This window comes from Strigops habroptila, chromosome 7 (assembly GCF_004027225.2).
Source record: "Strigops habroptila isolate Jane chromosome 7, bStrHab1.2.pri, whole genome shotgun sequence".
NCBI classification, from domain to species: Eukaryota; Metazoa; Chordata; class Aves; order Psittaciformes; family Psittacidae; genus Strigops; species Strigops habroptila.
Genome location: NC_044283.2, coordinates 45,924,368 through 45,942,596, shown reverse-complemented (window position 1 = coordinate 45,942,596; position 18,229 = coordinate 45,924,368). Strand labels below are relative to the sequence as shown.

The 18,229-nt window shown below is 35.9% G+C and overlaps 1 protein-coding gene across 4 annotated transcripts in view; it reads left to right on the top strand.

Moving 5' to 3' along the window:
* The window catches only part of ARFIP1 (ADP ribosylation factor interacting protein 1), a 43,411-nt gene that overhangs the window by 9,641 nt on the left and 15,541 nt on the right, over positions 1 to 18,229 (top strand). Inside the window, exons 3-6 of one of the 4 annotated variants that reach the window (XM_030492184.1) lie at positions 7,930 to 8,044; positions 10,842 to 10,913; positions 12,406 to 12,515; positions 17,235 to 17,456. In XM_030492184.1, coding sequence (XP_030348044.1) covers positions 7,930 to 8,044; positions 10,842 to 10,913; positions 12,406 to 12,515; positions 17,235 to 17,456 — 519 coding nt within the window. Of the gene's footprint in view, positions 1 to 1,085; positions 8,045 to 10,841; positions 10,938 to 12,405; positions 12,516 to 17,234; positions 17,457 to 18,229 lie in introns of all 4 variants that reach the window. The other 3 variants (XM_030492183.1, XM_030492185.1, XM_030492186.1) reach the window with 3 other exon arrangements.

Here is an 18,229-nt window from a genome sequence, read left to right as displayed (position 1 = left end):
TAAAATATTAAAAATAAAAATACGTTCTGAAAATAACATCAAAGGCCATTTGACTGTGCTTTCAGGGTAGCTGTATAGTGAGCATGGCTGTAAAGTATAAAACTTCATGACATGGAAATGCATCCATATTAGAGCTCTTACTGAAAAAGACTGCATTTACCAGTAGGCATTTTTTCTACTTCTGCTGAATTGCCCATGATTGTTTTATAAATAGCACTGCAGTGAGGGAAGGCTTATGTTTCGTAAGATTTGTCATTGAACTAAGATCTACCAGTAACATAATATAAAAATGTTTAATGAAACAAAGTTAAAACTGAATGTCGATAAAGATGTACCTGTGTCTAGGGGAACAACAAAAGTACACCTCGAACTGGTGATGAATTTGGGTTCACCTGCAAGTAGAGAAACAGTTTTACTATTTCTAAGCCTGATGACCTTGATGCTGCCATGGCTTGATGCTGCTAAGTTATCTTTTACTTACATCATAATTGCTTCTTCAGTGTAGTGCTTATTTATTAGTTACAGTAAGTGGAACTTGCGCTCTCGTTGACTGGGTCAGAGCCCTTGTTCAGTCAAAATATAATCACCATTTTCTACAGAAAGTTGAAATGCTAGGTAATTTTTGTCTATGGCCACATATAGAAGTTGAAGTAGGTTTTTGCTGGCATGCCAATAATTTTGCTGGCTTGGAGTCAACTATATTTTGAGACTGCCACTTTCACAAAAATGGGTCAAATATTTGATCGAGTTGCAGAAAATCTATACTACACAACCGTATTTGAGTTTCCCGCTGTAATTATTTTCACAATGCTTATTTGGAGATCAATGAAGATGAAGTGCACTTTAATTATTTTTTTTAATTGTTTTGTACAAGTTAACACCTGCATGTGTGACCTAAACTCAGAATATGTGATAATCAAGGCTGCTTATAAACAAAACACAGAAAACAAGCTTCTTGGAATTAATATCTAGGTCTGTTTACTAATGTGGTAGTCTCAAATTCTAATATTTAGCTTCTATTCATCTTACTTTCTGTTTGTTATTTCTAATGCTTAATGCTACAATTTTCTTTTTTTCATTGCCAGGTAATTTTTTGTTTTAACCTAAAGCAGTATGCATTGCACCACAAAACTTCTGTGCCAAGTTGTCAAGGGTCTTTTTTTCCTATTGACTTATGGAAATGGCAAGCTAAGTACTGATTTTTAGGAGGCAGCTCAAGAAAGAGGCAAGAAACCATTACCACTTGGTATTGTACTGTTACCACACTGCTTGGGAAGAGTGTGTGAGCACAGTAGAGTTTAGAACACTTGAACTCCAATATACTGACTTCAGTTACCTTCTTGGGAAGCTGGGGAACAAGGTTATCTTAGTTTCTTGTTTTCTTATTGCTGTGGCGAGGGAGCTATTCATCTAGGTGTTGTACAATTCAGATGTAAACAGTAAAACATGATTTCTTCCATATTTTTTTTAATTAGGTCTTCTACAGCTATTGTGCGACAAACACTTGAACAGCTTTGATTGTATGTTTTTGATAGACTGAGTAAAGAAATAGTTGTACAACCTCTGCTTCAGGTTCTCTGATTACAAAACTAAACTTTCCTCTAGACTTACATTCTGTTTAGCACTTCCATCAGACCTCGTCCATAAGCTGCTCAGGCATGAAAAGACACATTTATTTTCTGCCAGATGCGGCATTTGTATGCACTCAAGCATGAGAAGTATTTAATTTTGCAAGGCAATGCAGTGCAAATTTATTTTTTTTTAACCTGGAAATAGCAAGTAGGGTTGCTCCTCCTTTGGAGAAAAATGCCATTATTTTTGCAGAGCATCAAACAGCATAGATTGCCATAATGTCATTTCAGAAGGAAGCATATTAGTTCCAGTCTTGTGGGAATGCGATGTAGCACTACGTGATGCATCTTCTTGTTTCCTTATGTCTAAGAAAAAGAATGAAAAGCATATTTATAAGATAAATTAAATAAGCATTTGCCTAACTGTGAAGTCTTGTTCAGAAATATGCCACTACATTCTAATTCTGTCTTTTTTGTAATAATAAGAGATGCCTGTGGAATTCTGACAAGTTTTGACCTGCCTGTATGATGGATGAAAATTTTTTTAACTAAAAAGGGTGTAGCTTCTAACAGCATTGGATGAAATGTCTGATGTCCTTTCATTACAAAAAAGCTTGACCCAGTGCTTTTCAGCTCTCCAAGCTCTGTTGAAACTCACTTAAATGTTAAAAACCTGGTGTGTAGAAGCATTTGCCAATGTTTGCATGTTTGTTACTGTCTTAATAACAGAGGACTTCAGCATTTCCTAATCAAACATGTTTTTCTTACTACTTTGTACAAGAAAACTCAACGTAAAACTCAACATACAACTCAACATACATTGGTTTATGTTCTTCATTGGTTTATTTCTTTTACCCTTGACCTTGAGAACAGTTTTCCTCACATGCTATTATAATTATGTGATTACAATAGTGGGGTTTTAATGTTGCTGAGGGAATTGGGAGCTGAGGAGTCTGGGAAGGAGTAAGGAAGTGTATTATTCTTAATTCAATAAAGTGCCATATAGCGTGAAAGCTTTATAGGAATAAGTTAAATTAATCAGAAAACTGTTTGGTGTGCCTGCAAATCAGGCAGCTGTAAGCTATTTGTTATGTTTAAACTATTGTACAAAATCAATGTGAAGTTCTTCTGAGCCTCTGAAATTGTTGTTCCAGTTGTTTCCTTTCATTTTCAGTATAGATTCTCTTCTCTGGGCTCTTTTTGTACTCTTATGGGGACAAAACTGTTACTAAAAGCTTGTATATAATACCAGTAATAAACTTTAGGCTGAAAAGATAAAGTAACTTCGTTGTGAGTCTTCAATTGATCTTCTTAGAATTCTGAAATAAGTTCTGGGATCTGATGACTTTGAGTGCGTGTGTTCAGTATCTTGTTCTGTGGTTGTATTGCTAGGTTGCGCAAATAGACAAGGTGAAGTCTTTTTTGTCTTTTGCCTTCTGAAAAAAATGCCAGCACTGTCACTCACATTCTACCTGAACCATCTGAGTTCATCTCTTAGGTTTTGCTAGGTTGACTGATATGGTTAGATTTTTACACTGGAAATTATATTTTAATTAATATAGACAGATTTAAAATACATTTCTGTGTGTCAGTTCTAGAAAACTGTTTCTAGGAGATGAAGAAAAAAGATCAGTCTTTGTTGCCAAGTAGTCTGTTTCATACAGTCTTAAAAAACAACAATATGAATGTTAATGATGAAAGTAAAAGGGTTGCTAATTTAAAACTTTATTGTAGTATGTCATTAGGTAAGTCAAAAGGGATGAAGAAGAAGGGTCTTCTGAGTGAAGAGCAATGTATTGGAGAGCAGAAGTGGGTCAGTCCATCTTATTTGCCACTTAGCATAGAAAAAAGCCTCAGCTCTCCTCCCATTTATTTTTATGCTTGAATTTATATTGATGTGAGGATCTAGTAGTTGAATTTGTGTAAAATAGGAGCTGAGTGACCTAATAGCGCAAGAAAAAGAAGAAAATGCTGAATACATACAGGCAGTCCTACTTGCACACAAATTAGGGTAATAAGTTGAAGTTGAGAGCCAGTTATCTTACTGGATAGATATGTTTATCTACGTAACACTTTGTTTCATGGCACTTGTAATCTTTAAAACTTTAAACTGTGAGCTTTACAATCAGATGTGTTACAAATTTTTCCTGAAGGTAACTTGAGTAGTTTTATTTAAAGTGTTGTCCATCATTAAAAAATAACCATGCATATGGTTGTTCCCAGTTTAGTTGCTCCACTTTTAATAGACTACTTGAACTAGGTAGTGGTGTGGAGGTTTTAAAATACCTTTATTCAAAGTAATAAAAGCAAGCAAACCCATATCTATTCCTGTTGGTACTAAGCAAAAGATAATGCTTAGTAATTCATTAATAATGGACTGACACAACTAAGAAATTAATACAGTGTTGTTTGCTTACTTGTGCCTTAGTTTCCAGTAAGTATCTACAAAGTAAGTTTCTACAGGTAAAGCAGCAATGCAATTCTGTTCTCTTTCCCCTCTTCATTTTAGCTTATTATGGGTGGGATGCTTACTATAGCATGGATGGGGAAGTATCTTTTGGGAAATGGTACTGTAACCCAACCAACGTTTCTTCATGAGCATGCATTCTGAGCGACTCCTTTGCCGTGTCTGCTGTCTTAACAGGATTGATATGTCAAAAAGCCTTACTGGTTCATCTAGGTGATCTGTATAATAAACTGATGAATATCCCTGTGAGTAACGTAAATAAGGCTAACCTCACTAAAAGATGTTTAGTTTAATATAGTGACTTGAACTAATTAAAATGGGATTTTAACACAGGGTTAAAGTGGTTTAAATGCTCTGTACAATATAGGTTTGCATGGTCTTGACTAGACCTAACAAAGCTAGTGCAGCTGTTCTGTGTACCTTTATTTTATGCTTTTGCTGCTTTGAGCTCTTAGCGTGCTAAATGGCTGAGAATAGGGCAGGTGATCCAACCTTTTGACTTCTTGGAAATCTGAGTTGTAGAATTTTTATACCTCTAGCTCTGGGTCTCAGTGGAGTTACCATATTAAAATAGTTCACTAGATGATAATTGCATGAATGTGCAATGCTTTCAGCCTCATAAGATTGGAGGTGATGAATTAAGCTGAGGAAGGGGGGGAAGTGGTAGTGATCCCTTAACAGACTTGTGACTTTGAAATGTATCAGCAAATTCTGATGAATTCTAAAGACTTGATTTCCCTTTTATGAAAAAGGAGGGAGATCACTTAGAGTTTGAAAGCAGATCTTGTGATCATCAAACTCTTCCTCTTAACTAGAAAAGCAATATGTAGTCAAAATATAGTCACCTTATAGTAGGGGAATCTGTCTTTACTTCCCCTATTGTAACAGCAAACCTACATTGGGTGGGAACAAAGCAAGCTTTACATTGCCTTCTTGCCACTCTAAAATCCTTAAGTACTGTCATACCTTCTCATGAATGTGAAGCTTTGTGCATGTCTTTTCTTAATCTAAGGCTGTTTCTAAATTACCCTTCATAAATTATTGAAGGGATAGACTGCTTTGTCAGAATGATTGCCGATTTTGGGGTAGCTCTTTTTGTTTATCTATACTTGTGTAAAAAATAAAAAAAAGCAATCATGTTGAAAGAATGACATGTTAAAAATTGAAGCTTACATGCAGAAGTGTGTCTTCACTGAACAGTAACCTGTGTGTTTATAAACAACAAAAAGGTAGTGTGTTGATGATCACTGACTTCTTGATGACAATTCTGGTCATGTGTAAATCAAGAAATGGTAAATCTTTCTTTTAAATTCATATTCAAGGATATGTTTCTTCAGCAGAGTGTATTTCAGTTGGTTAATGTAAGTGTTTAAAATGGGTTTGAATGCAGTTCTTTGCGTTGGACTTTGCCTTTTTCCCAATGAAAAAAGTGTAGCTCTCTTCAAACAAGTCTGTTTGTGTACATATACATACATATGTATACATTTATGTAAATACCCTGTTGCGTATGTAAACACAACTGTAGATCTTAATAATTTCCATGATCCAAATATCAGAGTTTTATTTAAGAGAAGGATGTGTTATAATATTCTGGTTTATTTAACTCTGTAGTTTGTTCAGCCTGTGTTTAGCTTGAAATTAGAATTAAGTTGAATGTACAGAAGTAGTACAATTGCTTAAGTTTATATCTAAACTTTTGTCTTTACAAAGCAGATGTTCTGCGTTTTAACCTTAAATACAGATGATTGCTTAGATTCCTATTGCGAACATGCTTCAGCAGGTTAGCTGTCTATGTTTATTTGGCTACAGATTTAGATATTTCCAAAAACTGTACAATGTGCCAAGGTGCCTTCAGGAAAAAAAAAAAAAAAGTTGATGCCATGTCCTTTTTGTTAAATCAATGCATCTTCTCCTCTGCAGTCTGGTTATCCTCTTTCAAGTCTCTCTGCTTTTTCAGCTCCTAGTGACTTGCTACATTTTGAGTTAAATGGACTCAGTCTATTAGCTAAACTAAGTTGAAGCAAAGGCTTTCCAGCATACCACCAACTGTGAGTACTTAAATGGAAGCACCAGTGTTAAGTCAGTTGTGAAGACTGAAAACAGTATGTATCCAATGTTGTGATATGCTTAATTTGTGAGATCAGGTTCTGCATGTGACTACTTTTTGTTATTCATGCTGGGGTTTTTTGGTTGGTGGTTGGTTGGTTGTTTGGGGTTTTTTTGGTATAATGCTTCACTAACATACCAAATATAATTTTAGGTATACACAATATACACAAATATAGCATAATTTATTCTTAAATAGGTAGCTCATGTGAGTGAAAGTATGGCTATTGGAATTGTTGCTCTGATTGCAGTAACATCCTGGGTTTTTTGATGTCAACAAGATTTCTGTTCTGCTGGAATTCATATGTTTGTAGCTCTTCCTTTTTTCTTCCTGCCAGGAGTTTGCCTTAAACTAAAGACAACTAACTGAGTCTGTGGGGATGTGATCCCAAGCTGCTTCTTGACAATCTGAGCCTCTAGGCAGTATCATTCTTAGGCACTAGCTTGCTTCTGGTTTGTGCATCGAGCAACTACAGTAATACATCAAACATGAATTGGATTTTAAAGCTTGTGTTTTCTTTGTAATTAGAAGCATTGCATATAACATAAATAGTTACTGCACATGTCCAGACACTGACATCTTAAAGCTATGTATAGTTTTTCCCTGCAAATTTCAGTATTGCTTCTGTATGCTTTTTCATCTTTTTTGCCTCTGTATGGAAGCAGAGGGGGTGCAGAAGAGTACGTGACTCCAGAAACTGCCAGTTTTCCAATTTCTTGATGCTTAATTTTTTTTTAAAGCATGTTTTACTTATTTGCTTTCACTTCCAGAGTAGGATTTTTCTCACTTTTCACTTTTATGAACTAGTGGTTGTAAATTGTTTTGAATACGTGAACCTTTTTAAACCTCTGAGTATGTTCCATAACACCAGAGGCTTAAACTTCAGTTAGATGTCTGGAAATATAGTCCAGGAAACCTTTGGGAGTTATTTGTAGAGGTGGGTGAGATGGCAAAACTGGGCGGTAGGATGGTATGTGAATTATGGTGTATGAATTCGTAGCTCAGTACTAGGCCTGCTCTGGGTTTCTGTGAAGACTTCTGCTGCCTGAAAGTTGGTTGTACTGGTTAATCTATCTCTCAGAAGTTAAACAAGGTGATCTTGGGCAATTTTAAATCCATGAGTTCCAAAAGCAAACATAAGTAAATGGCAATTTTGTGCTGTGAGCATTTGTGGTATAGAGTAAGTGCTCAGAAGGAAGCTGTTGAAGTGATGATGCCTTTTGGATGTTTCTCCCATGTCAAATATTAGAGAGATTTCATGTGCTATTTGTAGAAATTAAGGTTGATGAGAATTTTAAAACTATTTCTTGCTCATTGCTTTGTTTGTTTGTTTTAACTTTAACATTGATAGTTGTTGCACATTTTTGGATTGTAAGATGTTGTCTGCACTTAGTTTTAGGTTATTCTGCACCCCTATCATTTTTTAACTGGAAACATTACTAAGCTGATTGATTATTAAACTGGTTGGTTGGACCAGCTTCAGACCACATAATACCATATTTGGGGCCACATTTTGGTAACTGGTGCTCTAAGAGATGGCATTCTGGTTGTTCATCAATATAAACAAATATTCTAGAATACATACACAGGCTACAATTAGTGTTTCTTGCTCATTTATGTTTTATTTGTGCATTGCAGTAGAATGCTGTAACACCAGTGAAGATGTTCCAGGCTAAAGGCAAAATTGCCTGTCTGAGAGCTGCGGGAATTGCATTATAATACTTTTGAGTCACTTTTATCTTTCTGAAACATTAACTTTCCCATTTTATTCAAATATTTCCAAGGACTTGAAACATTCATTACCAGTTGAACTTGGACTTTCTGAAACCAAAATAACATCTCATGGCTTTGACAGCACCAAAGAGGGAGTCGTTGAGGCGGGACCATTTCCAGGAAAAGGTAACTGGGGGGTTTTTGTCTTTATTTCTCAATTTAAAACCTTTGGGCATATTTTCATATTGTCAGGAGGACAATGCTCTCTAGCTGCTTTGAGCATCTTGGTGTAAGTGAACACATTGAGATGTGCATTAGTGACAACCTGTTTTATCTTCTCTGGTAGCTGGGTTGTTAAAATAGAGAATATATGCTACACTTGTAGTGTCTGTCAGGGAACTCTGACGCTCTAGTGGAAACTGCGTAGTGTTAAGTTGGTCTACATTTACAGGAAGGGAGGTCCTTGAGCACGTTGAAATGGTGTCAGAAGAATTTTGCTATTAAATTGTATTGAAGTTTTATTTAAATGTTGCTGGTATTGTTCTGATTTGAAACATGGTTGGGGAGTTACTTATTTCTTGATACACAGTTCACTTGGAGGAGATTAATGAATGGAATTCTTCTTTGCCCCTGGGACTTGTCTGTCCTTTTTTTGTTATAGTGCGTATATTACTTTATGGTTGTTAGGAGTGATAATGCTTCTGGTCTGCTTTTCCAGGCCCTAAGTAAAGAAAAATTGTCTGTTCTCATGTTTTCTCAGCACAGAGTTGCGGTTGTTTATAGCAGAAGGATTTTAGTTAATATTTAATTCACTATGCAAGTATTAATGTATATTTTAGAGAATCTAAGTTAGTATAAAACAATGAGAAATACAAAGTGATAAACAAGCCAGGAATGTCAATGTTTCCCACCTGTCTAAAAACAGTAGAATGCCATGATAGAGTATATGAAAGTGATATTTTAATGAATTATGTAGCTTTAACAATTTCTGAATTTGAAAGGTTTGAAATCATCTCAAATGAGCAGCTGTGAAAATAAGTCTCTTTGTAGTCATAGATTGAATTTACATGTTGTTTCATTTCCTGTTTGTTAAAATTCTGTGCTTCTGAAAACAGTGATTTACATGTTGTACTTTGCATATATTACAAAGTGAATGCTGTGGTTTCTTTAAGTCTTTGAAATTAGCAAAATATTGAGCTAAAAACTGGGCAGATGGTAAACTGCTCACCATTCTTCCCTTTTTGCATTCTGTTAGCAGGACAACTTTTGTATCTGTCAAGTGCATTAGCCTGTAAAGGAAAAAGTGTCTAAGATGTGTTTCAGGCTCCACTAATATGTTTGAAATTCAAATGTTCTGTAGAAAGCTACGTATACAAATGATGAGCTTTGGACATGTCATTTTTAACAATATCACAGTTTTCCTCCAAGGATATTTTTTTTTTCCTAATGCTCTAAATCAGACAGAGAGAAGTGGTAGAAACTCAGACTTCTTAGGAATCGATAGACAAAAGTAAAATGATTTCCCTATTTCTAAAAATTCTATTTTCTGTTTGAGAGTCCTTATTAGGGTTTCATTTTTGAATGCAAAGTAGATAGTACTGGAGGGGAAGGGCCTTTAGGATTTGGGGGATGCTGAATGATGAAACATGCATAGCCTGCATTAATAAATGCTCTGTCAAATTATAAGGATTTTTTTTTAACTGCTTGTCTTGGCTCGCTTGCTGAAGTGATTCAGTCTTTAGGCCTTTAGCAGGATCTTGCAGTTAAACTTTTATGCCTGGATGAATCGTGTTGCAGCTCTTATGCAATGTATCACTACAGAAGGACACAGCAAGTGAGCTATCTTTCGGTCTCATCTTTTCTGTGCTATTGGATCCAAATCATTGGATTCATGTACCCCATGTTAGTAGTGCTCTGTAGTATGTTTAAAAGGCAAAAGTTGATTCTTGATTTATTTCACTTCATTACATTGAGTGATATCACTTCATTACATTGGGTGATGTTTTTGGTGTTAATAATAACTTAAATTTTGCTGAAACTGCTGGAGTTCAGGTTTGATTTCCTTTCCCCAGCATGCTGTCAGCCCTGACGTATCTCAGAATCTCTCAACAAAAGTAATAAAAGGTCCCCCCTGTATAATGGCTACACATCACTGCAGAGAAAAAGCTAATTTGGTTGGTTGTTTTTTAAGTCCTGAAAATTTCAGAAGAATGTTACTTCACATTTATGTGATATGAAAGAGGGCGAAGCTCTGAAAAGCATAATGCTAGGGCAGCTTAGAGAACACACATGGTGCAGGTCACTTAAAGTTAGGTTTGGTTTGTTGTTTTTTCTTTCTGAAAGAGAAGCAAATGCTGTAAAATCCTCCTTTTGGGAAGGAGATTACACGCCTTAACAGCTAATGGCTTGTACGATCTTCAGGATAGCTTATTGCTGTGTGTTTACACAGACTTAGGAGCAGATGTTAATCAAGTATATCTGAAATTGGCATGGATTTCAGAGCTTACTTCACCCCTTAGTGCTGTGATTTACCATTCAGTGACAGTGCAGAGTGAAACCTACCTAGACCTGAAAAAGGAGGTTTCAGCTGTGGAAGCTCTATATAACAATCTTCCATGGAATTTTCTGTTGATAGTATATACTTTACTGATGAAGCTGTCAGTTGTATTTTGATTACTCTTACAAAAAACAGTTTGGCATAATGACCTAGAGAAAAAGATTAAGTCATGAAAACTTGGAGTAGTTCACATGAACAGCTGTACCTCTTAAAAAGCATTTCCATCAAATTCCAGCTTGAATGCTTCTATTTAGTGTGTTGCTGAAACAAATGTTTTTAGGTTCCCCCCCCCAAAAGAAGACAAACAAACAAAACAACCACCCTCCCCCCACCCCAAATAAACCCCAAACCTGTCTGTGTCAAAGTGTACATGGCCTTCTAAGGTAAGATGGTGGATTTTCATGGTTAAATATGTCCCCTTTTCAGGTTCCTCAGCATCACCCAAATCATCTGTTATATCTCCTAGCAGTGCAGCAGCTAGCAGACTGGCTGGACAAGGCTGTGATTTAATTATTCCCACAGGTATCATAGCACTGGATGGATAACGCCCTTGTCTCTGCTGACTCTCTACTAACTCCTTCATGTCTCTAATAATTTGATTTACTGTTAGTTGGAAATAAAACTTTTGGGGTTTTTTGATGGCTCTCATCTCTGGCTTTAACAGTTCACAAAGTAACCTCTGCTTTCCTTCCTGTATGCTGCTTTTTGCTGTATGAAATAATTACCAAATAGTAATAATAACAAACAGTAGCAAAAATGGGAGTAACCAAAATCTTTTGTTTAGGTTTAAGCTGAAATTTTTGGCTGGTTTTTGCCAAAATGATCACATATTCCAGTAGAATTGAGTATGAGGTGGCCATTAGGAATTCACAACACCCTTTGCCACTTGACTCATTTGTGCCTATGGGCAAATTACTTAACATCTTTGTTTCCTCCTATATAAAAGGAGAAAACCTATTCAGTTTATCTCATAAGAGAGGTATATACCTCTCAAACCTCATAAGGTTGAGAGGATTAATTACTTAATGTTTGCACAGCATTTTGAAGACGTAAAGAACATAGTAGAGCTTGATGCTAAAGGAGTATCTTGAGGCATCCGTATGGACCTTTTTCCAAACACTTATTTACATAAATAATGCAGTCACCTGGCAAGGCTAAGGTGACTGTAAGCAGCAGCAGGAATTGTCAAAATTGTGCAAGAATAAATAAAAATATTGCTTAAAAACTGGTAGTGCTTTGTAGTTCTTGCTGTTTAGGACACTAGGGAGTATTTTTGCAAAATTAAAACTTAGAATCCCATGATATCCCATACTAGCTTGAAAATGCAAAGTATTGGCAAGTAATGTATGGTAATTTGGCCTAGATATTTTAATTTGTGACTGTGAATCTTTGTTGCTGTTTTTATAATGGTGGCTTATAGAATTAGTTATTCCTAATGCAGTGAGCCAATAAAGCTGAAATAAATAAGTATTGGCTGATCACATCTTCTGGAAAGGATGATGTTCATTGGAAAAGATTAAAAAAATCTGCTTTGAAATTTATTAGTTGTACTTTTTGTGAACAGTTTTTATATGCCAGTAGTTTTCATTTAATGATCTGCAGGTTGTAAACAGATTTTTAGATTGGCTAAATCCAAGAGGGTGTTCAACTGTTGGAATTTTAAAACATAGATTAAGGTAATAAACATCTCTCAAAAGCTGTTTTAAGGTTGGTTAGTAAGAGTCCATGCACTCAGGTATGCTTTATTCAGCCTATTACTAGATGAAATAATGAGATATATATATATACGCACTTTATATTGGTTTTTAAATAATTCTTTCTTTCTGGAGTTGATTTTGAAAATCAATCTGCATATTCATCTGAAGTTCTCACTGTCACCTTGCTCTGCTTTTGCATGTGCAATTGCACAAATCTTCCATACACGCTATTAACCTCTTTAAAGCAAACAAACAAAAAGCAAGGTTTTGAAGATTTGCTTTATCTGACATAGGGGGCAGAGCTCAACAGAAGAGCGGACCAGTTGTGTTAGCAGATGAAGTAAAGAATCCAGCAATGGAGAAACTGGAATTGGTGAGAAGATGGAGCCTAAACACTTACAAGGTAGGCGGACAGATTTGTGTGTGTATGTATGTGTTCTAGAAATGAGTTTGCTACTAGATTGGACAAAAGCTTCCCAAGTGTTGTGCTACTGTATGGAAGTAATCTGTTGTTACAGTGAGCATAAGTGAGAATGCATAGGGAAGGCTTAGTTTTCTTCCAAGTGTAGCATTCTTTGTAAACCTTTTCAAATCCCTGGGTTTAAGTGGAAAACCTTTCATAGGTATTATTGATTTAATAAGGTTAAGAATATTGCATTTCTAATGTCCCCTTCAACATACAGAATGTACAGATTTCAGCACTTGTTAATGGCTATTCTGCTGGTTTTGTTCTATCTGCTGATTTTTTCTTAGTGTCATAATTGTTGCTTCAATTTGTGTGTGTTTTACTCTTGTGTATGGTGCTTTTTTGTGATCAGTTGGGATTTGATGAAGTTAAAATAATAACAGAAGAATAAAGAAAAGGTGCTTTAAGCACAGCAGTTTGATAAAAGTGACTCTCATTAAAAAGCCGTAAGGTAAGGAACAATTGTCAGTGAATGCATTGCTGTCAGGAGTTTTAAACAAAGACCAGTTTTGAAAAATAGCTTTATGTTATGCCTGCAACTTCAGTGACAGTTGTGGGCAGGTGGGTTGTGCATCAGTGGGACCTACATCAGACCATGAAGAAATGAAGAACCTGTGGGAAAACAACTTCCCTTGTAGAACACAGGCCTGAATGACTCTAGTGTTCTTAAGTCCTAGGAGCTTCCTTCCCAGTGAGGATGAGGATGGGAAGCAGGGATGGAGACATTCTACCCACTAGTAAATGCTTATGCTGTTCTTTGTGTTAGAAGTTTGCATCTTTATGTCTAATTAAATGGTTTCTAAAATTTCTACTTTTCTTATAATCTGAATTTTGTAGCAACTGCAGAAGTCTGTCAGCTACTCCTGGAGCATGCTGTGGCCTGATCAGAATACGTGCTGTTCAGCTGAAGCCATTCTTTCAAATTCTCTGTCTAAGAAACATTGATGCTTGACATTGAATCTGCTATACCACAACTAAATAGGAAGGACTTGACCTTATTCTCCCTTTTTGGTGCCTTGATTTAGAAAACAAAACTAAAAAAATCCCCATGTCTCAATCACAGAATGATTGAAAACCTACTTACATGAAGCAATAGGAGACGGCTAGTGAAAAATGCTGGGAAAAGTGGTCTCAGGTCTTTGTTTAGAACATTATTTTTCTGGTAGTAGTCTTTGCAAAGTCTGGTTTTTTAGATTTCTTTCTTGGCTTAAACCTCCCCCTCCTTAAATCCAGAATCCCACCAGTTATGGAATAACAAACAAAGACTAGCACTTTCAGGAAACTAAATTAATCTGTTTTCTTGAAATCCATAAGCTTGATGTTGTTTCCCAAAGATGCCTAAGGGGATAGATCAGTTAGGATCTTTCTAGAGTCCCATACTGACTTCTGTACAGCTTTTTTAGAGGAATAGGATTGTTCAGAGAGCTTATGAATACATTCTAACTTGGACTGTTATGCAAATGTCCCTGCAGATGCCATACATTTGAAAACACTTTATAGGTAGGCTACATAAAAAAGCCTATTTAATTTGATTAAGGACAGTATTTCAGTTTGTGGATATACTGGCTTCTTTTGGTTCCCGTTAGGAAGGTCATGGGAAGAAGTCTGCTCCTTATCTCAGAATAGCTAACTGATCATAGGTTAGAAGATGCAGAAATAAAGGGCAGGAGTAAATGGTTAGTGGAGGGGAGTCAGCAGTTGAACCCCTCTAAGGTGATATCCATGCTATTCAATGTACCAGTCATTAATCTGCAAGTGGAGTTAGTGGGGAAACTTGCTGTTAGAAAGTTCTTTAGGAGTCTGACATGAGTAGTTCCTCTGTCACGGTGTCTGTATCAGTTGTTGTGAAATCTGTGTTGTTGGATATGTTCAAAAGTCATACCCATCTATGAAGAGATGATTAAATATGCCTTCATGCATTTTAGGTACTTTGCTTTTTGTCCCCTATGTGTTTCTATGAATGAGAGACAATTGCTTTCGTTATCTTTCACTTTTATTTTAAGAAACTGCTTCCAATTGAAAAATCGCAGGAGGTTAAAGCTGTTCTTCTGTCTAGCCTAACCATAAATTTTCCTAGACTGTATTTAATTTTTTTATATAATTTATACCTTGATAAGATTATTCTGTTACATTTGCAGCTACTGTCCTTTTTTACTGTCTCCAGTCTTACACTCCCTAGTAATCATGACTTTGCATCAAATGAAATTACCTTTTTTTCCATCATCTAATGGCAAGAGCTTGTTCTGTTCTTTCCTCTTCTCCTGTCTCTCCCTTTGAATGAAAAGGTGTTTTCAGTTTAGCAAAGACATAGGCATAGGAAAGTTGTGACTCCTCTTGATTTTCAGCAATTCTAATTAAAAGCATATCTTCTTGGTTTTCATACAACTTGTTAAACTTTTAGGGAGGAAAACCAATATACCTGTTTTACAAGCCTCTCTCTAATACTGGGCTGCTAGTGGAACATTTATTTCTGGGACAAATTCAGTAACATCTGTCTGCCTTTTAACATGCAATTTAAAATATATTTCTTGTAAGTGTAGTTTGGGGTTTTTTTTCTTTGAAGTAGTTTTTCTTAAACTTCGTCTTGTGTGACTTCTTTCTGAGTAGTGTAGTCTTATTCAGGACAATGTTCTTTAGAACAAAGCAAAATGGGATTCGCATATGGAATTCTCTCTGTTTGCTAGTGAGAATATATAGCAACTTGTGGGTCTGTACTAGTCTGCTTAGAATCAGAGTAACTCAAAATAGATGGGTGCATCATCTTTCTCAGTTACTCTTTTTCAGTCTCAGTGTTCAACTTCAGCTACATCTCAGTTTAACAAAGCATGAAGTGTAAGTCTAAGTACTTTTTTTTTCTTACTTATCACTGCTGCGGTGTTCTAGGTGTTTCGCTGTAGCTTCTGAAGCAAATACTCCTTTGCTGAAAAAAATTCTTTCCTTTGTAATTTATTCTTGCTTCCAAAAATTTTGGCTTCCATGATTCAGATTTTTCTGTTGCATTTCCATAGGGAGGGTCAGGGTATGTGTGTCTAATCTTTTATGGAAAATAACCTAAATTTGTCTATCAATTCCATAGTTTCTAGTGAAATGCTTATTTATGCTCTCACCACACTTACTGCTAAGCTGTATTTTGTAAGCTCTCTTGCAGATTTTAGTAGTAAAGTTGTATTCTGTGTTGATGTGATTTGTTATGCTCTCCCAAACTTCTCATTCTTGACAGACAAGATGAGCCATGCTCTTTCTTGTTAATTGGTTGAATCTAATGGAGTAGCCCAAATAGTCTGTACCTTCCCATCTAAAGCTTGTGATTACAACCAATTTGTTGTGTTTGATCATTCTTGAGCCTTTCATGTGTTTGTGTATTAAATTTAGAAAGGACATAAAAATTCTAGCAGATCAAATGTGTATCTCCTTTGGATGTAAGTAGAGACTGGATTTAACTAAAGTCCTCAAATTTGGAAACCCTGGGGAATGTAGTGATGGAATATATTAGGGGAATGTGATATAAGACAGACTTGAGCATTATTTCACCTAACGAAATAGCAGCTTTGCAGTTAGGTTAAGCCCCTTCAGAGCAGTTCTGGCATTCACAACTAACTCTGTTTCCTTGTAATTCTGTTTCTAGCAGTCATTCTTTGTATGTGTAACCTGGTTATCTCTTCAACTCTTGGGACCACAGATTAACTTCAAGTGACTTACTATAACAGTAAATATTTCCTGCTTTCCATAGCGAAATTGTATGGCACATCTGCTTTGCAAATGGCTTCTCATATGTCCTAGTCAAGGGAAACCCCAATGTGTATCTTGGGAGGCTTGCTGCCAAGTTGGGCTCGAATCTCTGGCAGAGAAGGTGTCAGATAAGTGGAATGTGGTAGCAGCCTGAGCTGTCCCAGCCATTGGCTGGGTGAAAGTGTCTACAGCCTTGTAAAAGGATGTTTTCTGCTCTCTGTGTTAACGAACTGCAAATCTGTTAAGAATTTGACTTGTGACAGAAAAGAAATACTAAGTCTTTCTGACACAATCGGTTCTATTTTAAAGGTGTGTTAATAATGAGAAATGCATTCTAATAGTTTTACCTGTTTCTCAGTAGGAGTTTCCAGTTTCCTAGTCAGCTTTAAAAAGCGTGCTGAAAACCGTCACCTCCTTATGTCTCCCTTCTCCCCCCAAGAAAACCCGACAAAATAACATTTTTTGAAAACATAACATGGATTATTTGGAATTGAATGGTTGGTAGAAAAAGTCCAGAATATCACTAACTAGATATTTTTAAGCAAAACTGGTAATACTCCCATTAACTGACTTTAATTCAGTGGACCGTGTAGCTTCTTTTAACTTAATGAGATTCACCAAACCTAAAAAGAGATAAATGTTCTTTTACTTGAGAAACAACTAGTTATGCTCTTGGTTTGCTAACCTGAATATTCATCTTAGTAGGAGTTGAGACTTGTCCAACTGTTCTTGCTGAGTCCTGATAAACTTCTAAAGAGTGTGTTGTTTTTTCAGTTTGTTGTGCAAACTTATACTGGGAGGGGCGATTGTGAAAGAATTGTGTGTAATTATACATCCCTTGAAGCTGAAAATGGGTGTATGCTGTGTTGTCTTGAATATACTTGATTCTTTATAATTTAATTTTTTCTTCTCTTCCCCCCCCCCCAGTGTACACGGCAGATCATCTCTGAAAAATTGGGTCGTGGCTCAAGAACAGTAGATCTGGAACTAGAAGCTCAAATAGATATATTGAGAGATAACAAAAAGAAATACGAAAATATCTTGAGACTAGCACAGACGCTGTCCACACAGCTCTTCCAGATGGTACATACCCAAAGGCAACTTGGAGATGCATTTGCTGACCTGAGTTTGAAATCATTGGAACTTCATGTAAGACTTTTATAGTGTTAAAAAATAAAATGGCAGAGATGAAGATAAGCCTAATTGACTTGTGCAGGGTATATAGTAGTTAGCAGCTACTTTTCTAAACATTATAGTTAACAATATATTACATGTTCTTTGTGTTAAAAGCTTATGTAATTCACTTAAGACTATAGGGAATTATTGAAATAACTCTAGTTCTTTATTGTTTCTTAAATGTCTTTAGTTGGTGGTTGGACTCAAGAACTTGATAACTTTCCTTTGTATAGAAGACGCATTTTACTATTAATTTTGCTTCTAATGAAATGTCATCAAAGTGTTCCAGTGTTACATCATTTCAATTACAGGATGTCTTTGAGGAATATGCCTGGGAGTAAGTAGAATAGGGCACATTACTTCACTTGTGAACATTGAATGTGAGTAAATTATTTTTCTGTAGCATATTTAAGCATTGAGATTTCATCTCAAAGCCCTTTTTTAATCAGAATTTTGCTGCTAATAGGACTAATCTGTATTCATAATGTTGTTTGGAGCTTCTAAGCAAGAGAGGCAATCTTTAGATATCTATCTGCATTTGGGTTATTATGATTCCTTGGTTTAGAAGTTTATGTAACACTGGCACATTTGTTGCTGATAATAAAACTGTCTGCTGTAAAGAGAGAAGGCAGATGTTGCATACAAAGCATAGTAGCTGGCTTGCTTCTACATTGATTGTTCTGGACTTCCAAAGTTAAAGCAATTTGATACTGCTGCTGATTCTTTGGAAAACCAGTTTTAAGGGG